This window comes from Molothrus ater, chromosome 3 (genome assembly GCF_012460135.2).
Source record: "Molothrus ater isolate BHLD 08-10-18 breed brown headed cowbird chromosome 3, BPBGC_Mater_1.1, whole genome shotgun sequence".
In the NCBI taxonomy this organism is placed as follows: Eukaryota; Metazoa; Chordata; class Aves; order Passeriformes; family Icteridae; genus Molothrus; species Molothrus ater.
Window position 1 is genome coordinate 88,042,161 of NC_050480.2, and position 16,280 is coordinate 88,058,440.

Consider the following 16,280-nt stretch of genomic DNA (forward strand, 5'->3'; position numbering starts at 1 on the left):
ATGTGATCCTGATTATATGCTAGCTGCTTCACAGTTTTCTGAACAGAGAATCATAGAATCAGTTAGTTTGGAAAAGACCTTTAAGAACTTTGAGTCTGACCATGATGGAAGAAAAAGCAGTATTTTGTAAGAGCATCATTATTAAAATATTTTCCCCTAAGTGACACCTGCATGACACCTGCATCCAATACCCAGATGAGGAAACTAAACTCTCTTGATGACAAGATTCCCAGGACATACGTAATTTTGTAGCATTCATCCTCTTTCCACTGGAGCTGGGACATCACAAAGTGAAGAAATGAAGGCTGATTGGGCTAGAGGGACAAACCATTAATTTTTGCCTTCCAGCACTCTCATCGGAAAGGGTATTTTCTTGGAAGATTGTTTATGCATTTTATCTAACAATTGTTTCAAATTAAATATGTGAAGATTTTTTGGGACAAGTACACAGACTAGCTGTTCCTTGTGCAGTGTGAAGCTACAAGGCTGTAATGCCCAAGTTTCTATTTCTGTAATGCCACAGTGAGTCTTGATTTCTTCAAAATGAACATTTTTCCCTGGCTGTTTCACCTGTTTGTGTGGTGAAAAGAATGAGATACTTGGATAGTTATAGGCTCAGCCTTTTGAGGCTGTTGTGGGAACCACATCCTGCTGCTCTGAGCTAGATACCAGACCAAGTTAGGAACAGAGATGGATGGAAGCAGCACCAACACAGGAAGATGTACCATAAAACAGAGAACACCATTCAACACCATTTGAAAATGACTGTGGCTGTCCTTACACCAAGGAAAATACTAATCCTTATGTTCAACTAGTGAAGATAACTAACTGCAGGTCATGTTGAGGCACTTCAAGAGTAGCATGGGGTAGGGAATTTTGCTGTTGACTTTGCCAAGAAAGTAACATCAGCATTTTGATGTTTCAGACCACATGCTGAAGTCATTCAGTCTCCCATGAAGTGTGTAGGGAATCTTAGACATCACTTAGACAGCACAGATTTCTATCCTGCATTGGAACATCTGAAGTTAGATAATGCCTCATTGAATTTTTTGAACTCCTACCTCCATTCCTGCCTGTAGCTTTTAATGTTTAGTTAATGGAGGAAATAAATGTTTCCCCAGTAACTTAAAAGAGATTTGTCTGCTATAAAAACACACAGGAACACCAGATTAAAAGGTAATCCTAAGAAAAAGCACTCAAAATGGATTACAAGGTAACAAAGTCAACACAGGCATACACGTCAGTGACAGCTTATATTTGCTAATGTTGTATGCATGAGCTGGTCAGTCAGAGCTGCTGAATCTGGCATAAAATATGAGCATATCAGTTTCAATAAACAGCAAGACAGATTTTATTTCAGCTGTAACACCACATATTGCAAAATCACAAATGCATTTAACCAGGCGGATACATGACAATTCCTTGACAAACATGTCATCTCTTTGACATTGCTTTCAAAGGACTAAGTTGACTTTGGCTGTAGTCCTTCTGCCTGCTGTGTTATTGCAGCAATGAAGATCAACACTGCATACAGCAGGACTGTAGAGAAAAATAATCTTCCAAAGTATAACAAAAGGAAAGCTGATTAATTTTGATCAGCAAGTCAAGAACTGGAATTCATTTACTTGCCACTCATACCTGTTTAGCCACTTTTCTAGACATTTCACAATCAGTGAAGAGAACTGAAGGCAGTGGCAGAAATCATAGAAAAATTCAGTGGCAGAAAGTACCGATTTTCTGATATCACAGTAACTAAACAATATTTCTACCCCTTAAAACAAACTCAGTGAAAAAAATGGGCAGATCTTATACATTCACACTAACTCTTTGGATAAGCATTATTTCATTTCAACAACACTGATCCCAAACGTAAGAATTTTATCTCACAGACTTGTAGTCTTCATTTTGTGACTCCTTAATACAATAATAAAAGTTTTATGAACTCAAATGACACTATTAAGAGAGGAAAATTAGCCAAAGCCTCTCTGGACTTATTCACAACACTACAATATTTAGTTCTTATTTCATAAGCTCTGGTTATACACAAAAATGAGCCATTAAAGTGCTGGTCCAGAGCCAAGTTGCCCTAATACATAAAAGTTTAAACTACAAAGGAAGCTGCTGCTGGAAGACATTAGAACTGTATGGGATCTATGTTGTTGCTGTGTTCTGGAAGGCACTGAAGAATGATTATGCCCATACTATTGGAACTGATCAACTTTTCCTCCAACAAAGCACACCAGTCATGCCTTCAACAATGTAACATCTTGACTTAACTTTTTTATAATGACACAGTGATAAGAACACCTGCTCATGGAAGCCAAACACCTGGATGCAAGCCCTCCACACCCAGGGGGCTACTTCAGGGTGAAGTGACAGCAATGTATTCAGCTGGGGACAGTGATAGGGACTAAAAGAGCAGACATCACTAGTGAATATAAGCATATAGGTTCTTCTGAATATAAGCAGATATATAATATAGGTACTTCTGAATATAAGCATAAAGGTTTAGGATGTCAGAAGCACTGGAGAGCCTCATCCCATGTCTTGGCATGTTTTTCAAGGGGTATAGTCTCAGCTGTTTTACTATGAGCAGAATTCAGTGCTGCCTATGTGAGTGATGCACGCTCATGGCATGGCTATTGGATTAGTCTTTGCTATTAAAAGCAATAGATGCTTATTTTTTGAAGCCAGACAGTAGGTGTCAAAATGTTCTGCATAGTCAAAATTACGCCAGCCCAGGAAAGCAGAGCAGCAGCATTTTACAAATCTAAAAAAATGTCAGTAGGCAGAACATAAGATGTCTCAAGATTCTCAGTCATAGTACAACTAAACAAGGATTTTATAGGGACTGCTCACCTGGACCCACCGACCTAAATTCAGCCCAGGTGGCAATTTTGGCACATAAACCCTGGGTTGGGGTTGGTTTTTTTTTTTTATTCTGGCTCTATGTTTCTTTCTCTCATAACAATCCCTACGAACAATCTATTTGTCTGTGACCTCCACCCTGGATTACAATAACTCATGATGTGGTTGAAGCTGAACATGTGGGTAAAGTACAGGCTCCAGATGTGACTGCTCATCTTTTCCAAAGCTCACATCATTACAGAATAACAGACCTGCAATTAAGGCTCTCCACAAGTTTCCAAGTAGTTTCTAAAACAGACCCAATAAAGAACTGAGACATTTTAGGTTGTTCATCTACATGATTTAATAGGCACCCTGTTTCACTGCATAGGGAGAATCAAGAGCCTTGAATCAAGAGCCAACTGTCTGCAAACCAGACAGTCCAGATGCTGAGAAGCCTAGGATGCACTGTGCACAGAGGCATAAAAATGGACACTATCTGTTCAGTTCCTTACTTGGCTGATAATTGAAGACGTCACCACCACCTTCAAGAAAAAGAACCCTGCCTTGCAGAGGCACTGACATTCTTTTCTTGGGATTTTTCTGGGCTTAGGAATTTTTAATTTTTCATTCTACCCAGTGGCACAAATTAATACAGATTTACAAGAAAGTGTGTTCTTTTTCAGTTCATAATCACAGGATAAGCTGAGTTGGAAGGGACCCACAAGGATCATCAAGTCCAGCTCCTGGACCCTGCACAGCACCATCCCCAAGAGTCACACCATGTGCCTGAGGGCACTGTCCAAACACTTCCTGAACTCTGTCAGGCTGCTGCTGTGACCACTGCCCTGGGGAGCTGTCCCAGTGCCCAAACACCCTCTGGGTGAAGAACCTTTTTCTAATATCTAACCTACACCTCCCCTGACACAACTTCAGGCCATTCCCTCAGTTCCTGTCATGGGTGTGTATTTAATCTCCCCAGGCTGAGCAGCAAGTTCAGTCTCAGTTCAGTTGTTTAGTCTCACATTCAGGTTTGCATCACAACTACTTTTTTTTCAAGGGCTGACTTCACTTTCAGTCTTTGAGAAGCTCAATATTGTTTATGTTAATTAAACATGCTGGCTCAGAGAGTCTTGGGTGGAAGAAAATTCATCAGGACCTACATGCAAACTGCATAATCCAGCTCAAAATGAGCCAAATCTGTGCCTACAGAGAAAACTAAACAGGAAAAAATATTATTAAATAGGAAAGTATTACAGTAAGATTAGTCACCTTCAGGGGTAAATGACACAAATTAGGGAGTTTTTAAGATGTCAATTCTGGCACCACGTTTAGGCTTAACTGTACTGCTGCAGTTTCCTTACCTCTTCACTGGGTCTAATTCATTACAGAATTTTTAAGTCTGTGGATGGTTCAAGACCTGGTTTTATTTAAGTTCATGTTTTGATATATGAGCTATAGTGGCTGCTAAATAGCAAAGCCCCAGCTGAAACATGGGAAAAAAGAGGAAAGAGCTTTTTTGTGGTGATCCAACCATGTATCCAGGGCAGGTCAAGAAAATCAGGGTGTTCATACCTTCAGGAGTACTTGAAAGTCTTCTTACGAGACTCTGCAGGAAAGATTTAGTATTTTGGAATGAAAGGCAAGATATTTCTTGCCTCACCTGAACACATTTCTTTTTTTATCCTTTGACTTTTACCATGAGAAGAGTGAAACAAAATAGCTTATATTAATTTTGACTATCATTATGGCATAAACAGAATAGGGGTGTTCTATCAAATTTATAGCTTTGTGCTGCTGGAATGCAAAGATTAACTTTCTTATACAATGCCAATTCTAAAGTACACAACTGGCTAAAAGGACTCAGAAAAATTCACTTTGGTATTTCAAAGGCAAACCATGACTCAGCTCTAACTTGGCAGACTTGAGTTCCAGACAAAAAATTATTCAGCCTTTTCTTTTTTGTGTGTTATCTTCCACTTTCTTTCATCTTACCTTTTGACAAGATTTCACATTTTTGAGGAAAATTGAGAATGTGGATGAAGACCACACTCCAGGGTTTTAGATTTTCATGTCAACAGGCCATGTTCAGAAAAAACACAGATCAAAGTTGACAGAGAAGTAGAGTCAGGTCCTACACAACCAACCAGTAAAAGTACTGAAGTTTGAGGATGAAAAACATGACAGTATTTTCATGGCACACTTGAACATTTATATATAGGATAAGGCTCTTTGAATTTGTGCACTTGTTCATTATTGATCTAATCTATTGATTATTGAACAGTGCAGTTCATAGGCATCTTGTTGAACTAAGGCATTTAAAAGAACAGTATCATTATTAGCAGAGCACAAAAAAAAAATCTGTGGTCTCCTTTGTGTTGGCTAGTTCAGAAAAATACTATTATCCTAAAAAACCCTGTGATTTCTGAATGAGAATATAAATTCGTAGCCTACAGAATGAAAAATCTAATTTTTTATGAAACCTTGGATGAAAATGTAACCCCTTCTACACCACTGTGAACCTGAATGATGCTAAAGACCTTGCCAATTTTTATTTGCTTCATATAATTAGGTTTTAATAAGTTGACCAAAAAATGCAACTACAACAAATTTAACATATGTAACAAATAAGGAAATTTGCTGGAGGATTGGAAGGAGCTGGCAGAGTGCCATTCACCACAATGTCTTGGAACAAGATAAAGTCATCCATAATTTAGCAGATGTTAAACAAAATTTAAAAGAAGTTCTATTGCTAAAAAATTCTTACAATGAATTCAGATTTGGCTCTGTGTTCCCAACACAGTCACTTGACAAATGAAATTCAAGAATTCAGATAAATAAAATACAGAATAGAATGGCCACACACAGTGTGAGATCTCATAAACTACTGCAAATATTTGTACTGTTCTGAAAGACATCTTGATTAAAATTTAACTATGTACTCACTGTTTCTACCTGGTTTTCCTGAAAAGAACTTAAAATTATATTTAAAACATGGTAAAATGTCCTGGTGTTTATACACTTTTCTCTTCTGTAGAAGGACGAAGAACAGGGTTCTGTACTACAGTCATTTATTTCTTACTTACAAATCAGACAATTCCTGACAAGACAGTACAGTACAAGAACCGTTCCCATTTAAAAAAAAATATATATATCGGTTCTATTTTGTTTCTTTGATGCAATGGTTTTCTTGTTTCTTTTCCTAAAGCAAATGTCCTTGGTGAAGGTAAATGGAAAATGTAATCAAGCTGCAAAAAGAAAAATCCACTTAATTGATAGTTCCAGTGCTGAAGGAAGCTTGTGCAACCTTTGAGTTTGTTTTCTTGTTCAAAGCTGTGCAGATGAAGTTTCCAGCTTCCATCACGGCACAAAGATTTACTCCCTAAAAAAGAGGTGAAAAATGTAAAGAATAATAAATGCACATGTTGAAAATGCTTAGACTCCAGGTTTTTTGCTCCAGGGTCTAATTTTTGCAAACAAAGGGCCTGATTCATGTTATAGGTCAGTAATGGGGATCAGTAAAGCTACAGTGATTTACAGATAGTTACAGCTTCTAGTTGTTTGGAAGGTTCTACTACTTTGAGAGTGATTTCTTGTCCCATCAGCAGTGGACCAAATACTGGAGTAATATCTTTCAACCCCAAAAGAATCTGGAATAAAGATCTGGAATTACAACTAGAAGTTAGAAGAAAAATACAGAGTCTAAATATATGCTATACTTATTTATCATCCAACACTACAAAACTTCATGCAAAAAGCATGAAAAAGGATTCAAAAATCGAAGAATTGTGTTTTTCTGTTGCTATAATCTAAATTTAAAATTAAACAAAACCTAAGTAAAATCACCATCAAACCAAATAAAGAAATAAGCATTTGATGGTGAGATTGTCTCCATGGGATTTGTTATCAACCTTTCGGACAAGCTATGTTCTTGCTTGGCCACCAGATTTTTAACAGATTAATCAATCTTATCAAGAAGCTGGTACATGGTATATTTAATATACTCCAACTAGTTTTGCTTAATTGCTTCCTTTTGCTATGAGTCAGTTGGAAAGGTCAATGAGTATTTTGCCCAAGGAAAGACTATACTGAAAGCATGAGTCTAAGGTGCACAGCAATGTAAAGTGAAATGCACGATTTCTCCTCCTTATTTCAAAGAATTGTGTTGTTTCAAAAGAATAAACATAATTTTCATGAAGAAAAACTACCCTACAGTGTGTACAAGCAGTTCAAAACAGAGTCCACTTGTCCAGTGGACACTTGTGATTGAACATTTTCTCATATCTACCCTGAACTCCCTAAAAAGCAAATGAGAGCAGATAAATGCTTACAGTGAACTCTGTAAGGCACTGAATATGCTTTAACAGTGCCCAGGGAATGTGCAATTCAGAAACAAGTTCTGTAATCCTTTCATGCCAAGGGACTCCACTGGCCTGTACACCGCACAGAACTGCAGCCTACCAACAAGTGAATGATAAGTTCCAATGAGCTCCTCAGTAACGCAAATCTTCCTGTTTCAGATATCAGGCATTCAGATTTCTTTCTGTGGTAATTTAAATGCAAACCACACACTTTGTAGTTTTGGCAGTTCTTTATATGTTCTCCTTTGAACTTGACTCTCCATGTCCATGTGTAAATTAAACATAAAGTTACAGCAATGCCTGAGTTAGCACGAACTCATTATGCCACACATCCAGATAAATGGGGACAGACAGGAAGACCAAAGAGCACATTTATTGAAGAAGGCAGTAAATGAGTTCTAGGAATACAGAATAATTAACATGCCAGGCAGCCAGGGATACTAAATGAGTGCTCTTGAGGTGTGGATGCTCACTGGTAAGGTTCATTAAAGCGCAGCTCAGGGCGTGTGATCTGCTCTGCCCTTCCTCCAACAACAGGACTGGTAATAAAAATGACTGGAAGACTCTTAGCCAGTAACAGGTTCTGTACAATTCTGAAATATATTAAGTAGATACCTGAGAAATAACAATGTCTTGTGCTTGGGTGCCAAACACCACAATTTTTTTCAACTTTGAAGTCAGAAAAATTGACAACAAATTAATAAGCACTATGAGCCAAATCCAACACTGTGACAAAATCTGAGCTCTGCTCAGTCTTTCCACTGTTGAGATGATCAGCCTTCTGTAGCAATATCTAGAGTACTGAATTTTTTGTTACTGAGACAGAGCAATGACACAAAGCAGCTGCTACTAAGTTCCTCATAGCTCCAGGTATGAAGAAGTAGATTATTCAAATTATGTTAAATACACAAACCATTTCTAGTCTAAATTGCTAATGAAGATAACATCATTCCTGACATGTGTCAAGCTATATTAAAGCACTGAGTTTGCAAAAACTTCTATGGGCTCTGAATATTTTGTTGTACAGCACAAATTATTGTGAGGTACAGATCATATGTTTCCTAATTATTTTTTCCATTAAGTCTTAAGTAGAAAGTAAAAGTATCTTACTGTGTTGATCCCTAGACCATTCAGCATGTATATCACATCCTCTGTGGCAACATTTCCAGTAGCACCTTTTGCATAGGGACAACCACCAAGTCCTGCAACAGATGAATCCACCACAGAAACTCCCATCTGGAAAATAGCAACACAAAAATGAAGCATCAGCACAGAGTATTATTTATAATTTTTCATAAATGGCAGGCCATATGTAGAAGTTACCGTGCATAAAATACACATTTCTCCACAAATAGATGTGCTCCTTGGAGGAAATACCTTATAATGGTTTTAGTCCTGACATCTTTATAAGGTAAGGATTTTCAAACACAGGATATGGAACAAAGAAATAATGGTCCATTACATGCGATTTTGGCAGATAAGTTATTTGCTGTTTTATAGAAAGAGGTTTTAAGTCTTTTCTCTCTTTATCTTTTAACTTGGTGCTCTTAAATAATCTGCATCTAATATGAAAGGTTTTCATGCAAAAAACCAATTAATGGAAGTTCTCCATAGATATATACAGGTTGAGCTTGGAATATTTTTAAGAGAATACTCGGTGCACAGTGTTAAGCTTTATCACTTAAACTAGACTTAAATTAAGACTTGAAAAAATACTCAGCTGTGGTAAATTAATAATTGTTTGCTTTTTGTTTTCTTCCTGCTGCATTCAAATATCTTCTCTCTTCTCATCCATTCAGCATATTCATGATAAAAAGTAGTCAACCAGTTACCAACTCCACCCAGAAGATAATATGACATTTCCCCTGAGATAAAGTCTTCCCTAGGAGACTGATAAGGGAGGAGGCAAAAAACTGAGCCAGTGACTTCCAGGACTGATATGTTTAAGGAGCTTTTGCACCCTCTTCTTTCTATTATTTGATGTTTAAAATAAAGCTGAAACTGGAAAGCAATTGTTTTCTGTTACAATATGTTAGGTATGTGATCAGGACACTGGGTCTCTGTTGTCAGAGCAGGCTCTTCAGTCTTCCCCTGCCTCTGGAGGCATTCACGCTCTACAGATAATCAGAAGCAGGAAAGGGAATTTGGCAGAACAATTATTAGGTCTTTAAAGACACATAGTCCTCTGCCTTAAGAGCACTAGAGGATTCCCTTCCCCACAGGAATAATTTAGAGAGACATACACCAAAACTGTAAGACAGGTCAGGCAGACTGAAATTCAGGACAGGAGTTCCTGTGCAGAGATAAATTTTCAAAACCCTGACTTTGGGTACAGAAAGATTCAGAGGTGAAGCCTCTGATGCTTGTTACCCACATATGCAGGTAAGGAATTTGGCTTAGAGGCTGACTGCACAGATTGCTGATCCCCTTCTGAGGAACCTACCTGTCCCTGCAGGCTCTGCTGCTCTGGGAGCCTGAGCTTCTCCTTCCCAGACATGCATACAACTAGCTAGCAAGGTAGGCAAATGATACATTCTGCATGTTGCAGTTGCTAAGTCCCCTTTCCAAATATACCTAGTAGTAAGTTTTTCAGTTCTGAAATAAACTACCCTAATGTGGGGATTTTTTGTACTTGCTTCTTGTTTTAACAGTGCACTCCGTAGTTTTATCGTTGGCCTTACAGCCTCTTTGGCTTCCAACATCTCTGGAGAGCAACAATAAAGAAGGAATTGTTGTCCCAGGTCTTATTCTTGGACAGAGAATATTATCTTGATCTAGGTAGCTGCTCAAAGCCTGTAATAAAGACCTCAAAGGAGTCAAGGTGCATAACTATGACAGGCAAGAGAGTACTATTTAATATTGCTCACATAATAAGGGTCTCTAAAAAGAGATACTTTACTTTAAAGTACACCAATTTGTGACTTATGGAGTGAATCACCAAAGTGCATGTTTCACATTTCAGTCACTTGTCACACTCTTTGTGCAGGCCACCAGTCAGAAAATGTGTTATATGACACATCTGTGTCCAGTACACAGAGGATGTGCATTCACAACAGCTGGAAGTTCTGTCTCTTTTTGCATTAGCTGCTAAGATTCATGCATTTACTCTAGAAGTCGTTGGCCCAAGCTCCACAGTGGCAGCTCTCAGCTTGCAAATGTCCATGCAGAGACACATGTTTGGCTTCTTATTGGAAAGATTTAGGGTATAGTGGAGGTCTGCAGAAAAGGGTGTCAAACAGGTGGAGGTACAGGTTGGTACAAGCATGATCCCACTACTATGCCTTCTCTCTCAGTCTGATTTTAAGATTTACATCAGAAATTATTGTTTCAGAGAGGAAAAGATAAAAGAAAGTGTCTTTCATGGAGGTTTTCCCAATCTGTCATAACTGCTAGAGCATTGTTCTTCATGCACTCATTTTCAGTAATTTTTACATGGGTATAAAACTATAGGCAAATAATGTGGTGAGGTACATCAATTCTGTTAAATTCCCAAGGAATATCAGCAGACTCAGAAACAGCTTCAGTAGTTATTATAAAAAATAATCAGTAGTTCTTATAAATAACTTCAGTAGTTATTTAAAAAATTATAAACATTCACTTTCTAATCCCAAAAAATTATCTCAATAAATTCTTGTCCTTTTGCACAAACAGGAAAAAAGTATCAACAAAATAGTATTTGGTAAAAAACAGCCAAAAAAGTCAGTAGTCTGCTCCAGTCCTTCACAGGGCACTCACTGTAAGCAAAACCAAAACCAATATCCTCCAGCAATAAAAGGGCATGTTTTCTAAAGACATTGAATTGACACATATTAGTTCTTGATGTCCTTGTACAAACACTAGTGATGCCACTGTGATTCTGAATTTGCACTGCAACTCTCACAGCAGTGGGGTACAGGTGGCTGATAATTGTTGAAAGTGTTGGTGACTATGGGTGGATATGGGATATCACAGCCACCTGAAGGTGGCATGAAACACCTCTCTGTGTCTAACCACACCCTTGTATTCTCAGGCAGCCTTGTCTGAGTTATTCAAAGTACCCTCACTGGAAGCTGGAGTAAGCTCAGACAATTTATCTTACTGTAGATGCAAGACCATATAGAACCTTGATGCCTTCTGCTGACTAAGCAGTGGGAGCAGTAATTTCCACATGACAGACAGTGATAATTGCTCTGTCTTTTAAATCATTGACTGTTTTGGCTAAATACAAAAAAAAAGGAGAAGGTCTAATAGTAGCACCTTTACATTGGTAGCATCCTTGGGGGTATGGCCTTAGCCCTAGTACAGGACACTTAATCCATTATTTCCCAGAAACAGTGCATAGACCTGAAGTCTCTAAAATTATGTCTCTATCAGGATGTCTTTGCAATTTGAACATTAAGCCACTGGTAGACAAGGTCTAAACATGGCATATAATACAGCAACCCCAACTGACCTCCAAATCTGACAGTTCTTCAAATCAGTGGTGTTAAAATGCAGTGAGCAGGTGTGTATACTTTAAGATAATGTCTTTTAAAGTTCTCTTCACAATGCTTTTGAAAGGAATCTACTGCAATGTACTACTATTTCAGCAACAGGGTCAGCTGCATCTGTGTGCTCTTGCATGTTGTACAGACACTTATAATGTGTTTGCTGACTCAAGTGCAGAATCACTCCAGTTCATCTTCAGTGGCCCCATTCAAAAAAATCCTTAAATAATCCATACTCTAAGCTCCAATCTAACAGTGCTAAAAACAGATGTTGGAAAACATCCCTCAGCAGTGCTACTAACTAATTTGGAGGTTGATATTACAGCCCAGCCTGTCCAAGCACAGTCTGAAATAGCACCTAATAAATAACTTCTCTGCACATTTGAGCAGCTATGAAGCTGTTTTGTTTTTGCAGCCATTAAAAGCAAAAGGAGTTCTAAAGTAAAACCTAAAAATTGACCAAATGTGTAAAACTAAGTATTTTCCTTTATCACATCTTCCATAATTGTCACACTTTTACAGGAGATGAGTTTCAATCCTTTAAGCAATCCAAGCTTGCAAAAAATTCACTGTCAATATGACATTTTAAAAGTCCAGACTCTCACTGTCACTTCCTGACAGGCACTAAATTGTGCTGACATTCATGAGAAGTTGTACTGCAGCTATTTCATAGGTTATGTCCTAAATGAGCACTCACTGAGCTGCTTCCACATGGACGTGTGTGGGGGTGAACAATGGCTTGGCTTCCAGGACAACTACAGTACTTCAATATTTTTTGACACTTTTTTGATAATCACAAAATTCCTGACAGTGGTTCCTGAACACCTTCCAAACTTTATTTTTGGCTAGCTTTAGCTTACTCTCCAGAGAAGGCAGAGGACTTTTTGCTCCTGTCCCATGCTAACTTCCTAATTCCCCAATGAGAAAGCAAGGAATTAAATTCATCACCTTTGTCAAACAGCCAATTTTAACAGGAAACCATTATTGCCAGTGAATAATAAATGCTTCATGTTTCTCAGTTTGCTTTACTAGCTCCCCATAATTTCTTGTTGGGACAGTCAGTCTCCTTCCTTACTGATCTTTAAACCTGGTTTGTCTGGCAGAAGTTTAACTTTGTTTCTCTCTTAAAAATGGCAAGGTCAGCATCAGTAACTCCAGGAAAGTATGTGGTATAAATCAGAAGCTATAAATCAGATCTTTCATAAATTAGGATTCTTCTAAATGATGAGATTTTGAAAGCATAATATCAAGGATACAAGGTGTGCATTAAAGAGGAAAATATTTGTGCCACAAAATCAAGGAGCCACAGTGCTGTGAAGTTCAGTGCCCAGTGCCTTAAAGATAGGGGCATGTAGCTACTGCAAAGAGTGGCTGTATTAGTTCAGCTTTTGCTCAAGGAAGGCAGCAAGCAGGGAGGAAGAATTAGGATATGTCAGGTCAAAGGCTGCCCACACAAAAGGCAGAAAGGACTAATGCTATTTGATCCTGCAGCCCAGTCGATGCCGAGCTGGCACTCTTGGAATGATGGCTTCTGCCACATTACTGTGTCTCTCTGGCATCAGTCTGCTACCCATCACTACGTGGTCTGCCATTGGCAGAAACACCCTCTCCTGCAGAGAGACAGAGGATTAACCAGACACAGAAATGACTATGCAATGCTTTGTAAGGTTCAGTGGCTACAAAGACCCTTCCCTAATTTACATTCTCAAGTTGTTTAAAACCAAAGCTTGCCTTTGTCCTGTATTTCAATATAATAAATGTATGCATATAAATATTATTTTGGTATTCAAGAAACTAAAATCATAATTTTCTACGTATAAGGCAATAAAATGGGATAACACCACTCTGTGGAAATCTGTGAAAGTTATCTGCATTTCCTTCCTACTTCTCTGCTTTTGCTGAAGGTTAAAAAACTGCTAAAAAACGTCACAAAACTGCTTTTGACTTAACACCATCCCTACTGACCACAGGGTGTCACTGTAACACTAAAATAGCTAATTTCCCAGTTCACATCGTTTGAAAATTAATACATTCATCGGGGGGAAAGAAATCCTTTTCTTCCTAAACATATTGAGATGCAAGCAATTTGTGGGCAGACGTGCCACATAAAATAGGTTAATACTGCATTCCTTTAACTCATTGTACACATCTTTTCATATTGCTACTGACACATTTATTATAAGCAAAGCTGGCAATGACATCTAGAGTTAAAGTTCCCTAACACTTTCCATCATAAGGCCCCACTTTCAGTTGTTTATTACTTTGTCAGCCTTTAACTGCTGGAACTTATATTTTCCATACCTTGTCTCTGCCTCAGACTGGATTGTTTTGAAAGTTTCAGTGAAAAATGGGCTTGGCCACTTCCGGGTACAAGTTTTGGGGAAGAAAAACACTCTGTTACATTAATATTCAATAAGTTTTACATGAGTTTCTTGGAGATATTTTTGTAGCTTTGCAGTCTCAAGTTTGGCACAGAAGGGATACTGATCTTAAGAGATCACAGTCTGGACTTAGTTATAAGCTTAGGGAAGTTCCACCTTATTTACCACCTTATTGGCAGGAACTGGTCAGTCTGGGAGTTAAAATACCCAAGGGTCAAGAGAGCAGCAGCTGACCATGATTTTTTTCTTAATCTCAACAAAGAATTGTGAAGCGATTTCTCTGAGCCTGAGTTGGAATATCTGTGTCCCTGACTGACAATGCATCACCTGCACAAAAAGCCTGAGCAGAGAGGTCTGTGTTGCAGATCTGGTTCTTCAGAAAACATTCATGGATGTTTAGGGGGAATCAATTCCATTCAACATGAGACTGGTTTTGAGATTTTGGAATGCTAATTAAAATCCTATGCCATAACACAATTAATGAAGCAGATGTTCACAAATCATTATTTTTATTGCCCATGCAGGCTGATTGTGCTCCTTTTAGCAATATGTGTACTCTTATACTTAAAAACACTGGGGTTTGCTGGTGTGGGGCTGTGCTCAACTCCAGCTCTCCCTTGCTAAGGATTACAAAGCTGCAGGGGGAGCAGGAGGCACGCCAAGGGCTTGTTGGATCCCATGAAGATGCAATCATCACCAAAACAGTAAGTGACTTTCCAGTCTCCCTTTCTTCCCTCCCCAGGCAAGCCAGGGCATTGCCAGATGCTGCTGCTGACTCAAAGTAAGCAGCTACTGCTCAGGATCCTCTTCAGCAGAAGTTGCTCTCAAGCAAATCTGTGATGGTTTAACAATTTATCTGCTTACTATGTCATGAAATAACCTGATCTATAAACACAAGGTATTTGTTGTATAGACAAACATTTGAACACAGTCAAGAGACCAATGAAATAGGTAGGGAAGAGAAGATAATAATCTTGGGATCTGGAGGGAAAGGGGAAACTAGACAGAAAAGGCAAAGGGGAGTTTTGGGGTAGGCTGGGATAGAACTGTCCAGTCCAGAGATGCAAAAGCTGTGCCAGGTTGCCTGTGCCCTACGTATCATCAGGTAAAAACAAGGTCTTTCTCATATGCATTTATTCATGCATAAATGAATGAAAATAAACTGGAAAATAAACAGAGGGTTTTGAATAGACAAGGGAGATAAATAATTACTTAACTCCATGGCAAAGTTACTGAGGGTAGCTTTGGGAGAGGAAAATTCAGCTGGGACTGGACAAAGAATGCTTGGAGCTGCTGACTGTTATGGTGCAATGATGAAAGAAAAAAATATCCACTTACTTCCATGGATGGCTCACAGAGGATAAACTGAGTAGACACATACCCACTAAATAAAATGGCTGAATTTTCATAATATGGGGCATCAGCTGAGAATGAGTTGAATGAAGGACAGAACAGGTAAAGATCAATGTTTGAGATGCAGGCTGCAGGCAGTGCACTTCTCTGTGAGCCACAATACTGAAAAGGGTAGAGGACTACTATGAAGGATCAAGGAAAGGCACTGATTTGAAAGGTCTACTCTTTGAAGTACACGTGGCAAATGTGGAACACGTGAATCTATCAATGAAACATGGCAGCAAGCTTGGGCATGACCCAAGCATGACAGCATTTGAAAAGGCCCCTTTTTTCCTACATTCAGGGAGCATATAATGAAGTTAATCTATCATATGTACCTCTCTTACTGTATCTGTACCTTAGAAAGAAACTACAAATTCTTTCAATCTTGTTTTTTTTGTCCTTGCTAGCTTCTACCAACTCCCAAGTCTTCCAGTTTCTGAAGACCAACTTGTGTTGAGCCACTCTTCAGCTTAAGCTGGGTGACCAAATTGCTCCTGAGGTGTAATTTCTCTCACTTCTTATAACCAGAACACTTGCAGTATTATGCACTAAGTGGCAGTGGACACTACCTTGTACCAATGTGAGCAAATGAAATAAACTGTTTTAAAATAAATGTGCAGTAATGACAGCATTTATAAAAACACAGGGAAAGTAGAGCAGAGCTATTTTCATTCCACAGCACCACTATCATATATCAGCATCAGGGTATCTAAAGGACTAAAATGCCAGCATTTAAAATGTCATCTGACTTAGCTTCAACCTGAGCCATCATGCATTGTTACAATTTTTCTTATTATTTTAGAATGTACTACAAGGATATGTAGAATTTT

General features: G+C 38.5%; 1 protein-coding gene across 2 annotated transcripts in view; it reads right to left on the reverse strand.

Annotated features, from left to right (window-relative positions):
* Nucleotides 1-1,327: 1,327 nt before the first annotated feature.
* Nucleotides 1,328-16,280, reverse strand: part of HMGCLL1 (3-hydroxymethyl-3-methylglutaryl-CoA lyase like 1) — a 76,241-nt gene continuing 61,288 nt past the window's right edge. Inside the window, exons 8-9 of one of the 2 annotated variants that reach the window (XM_036380481.2) lie at nucleotides 8,319-8,444; nucleotides 1,328-6,229 (exon numbers count right to left, since the gene is read on the reverse strand). In XM_036380481.2, coding sequence (XP_036236374.1) covers nucleotides 6,116-6,229; nucleotides 8,319-8,444 — 240 coding nt within the window. In that variant the 3' untranslated portion in view covers nucleotides 1,328-6,115. Of the gene's footprint in view, nucleotides 6,230-8,318; nucleotides 8,445-16,280 lie in introns of those variants that run through there. The other variant, XR_004979922.2, reaches the window with a different exon arrangement.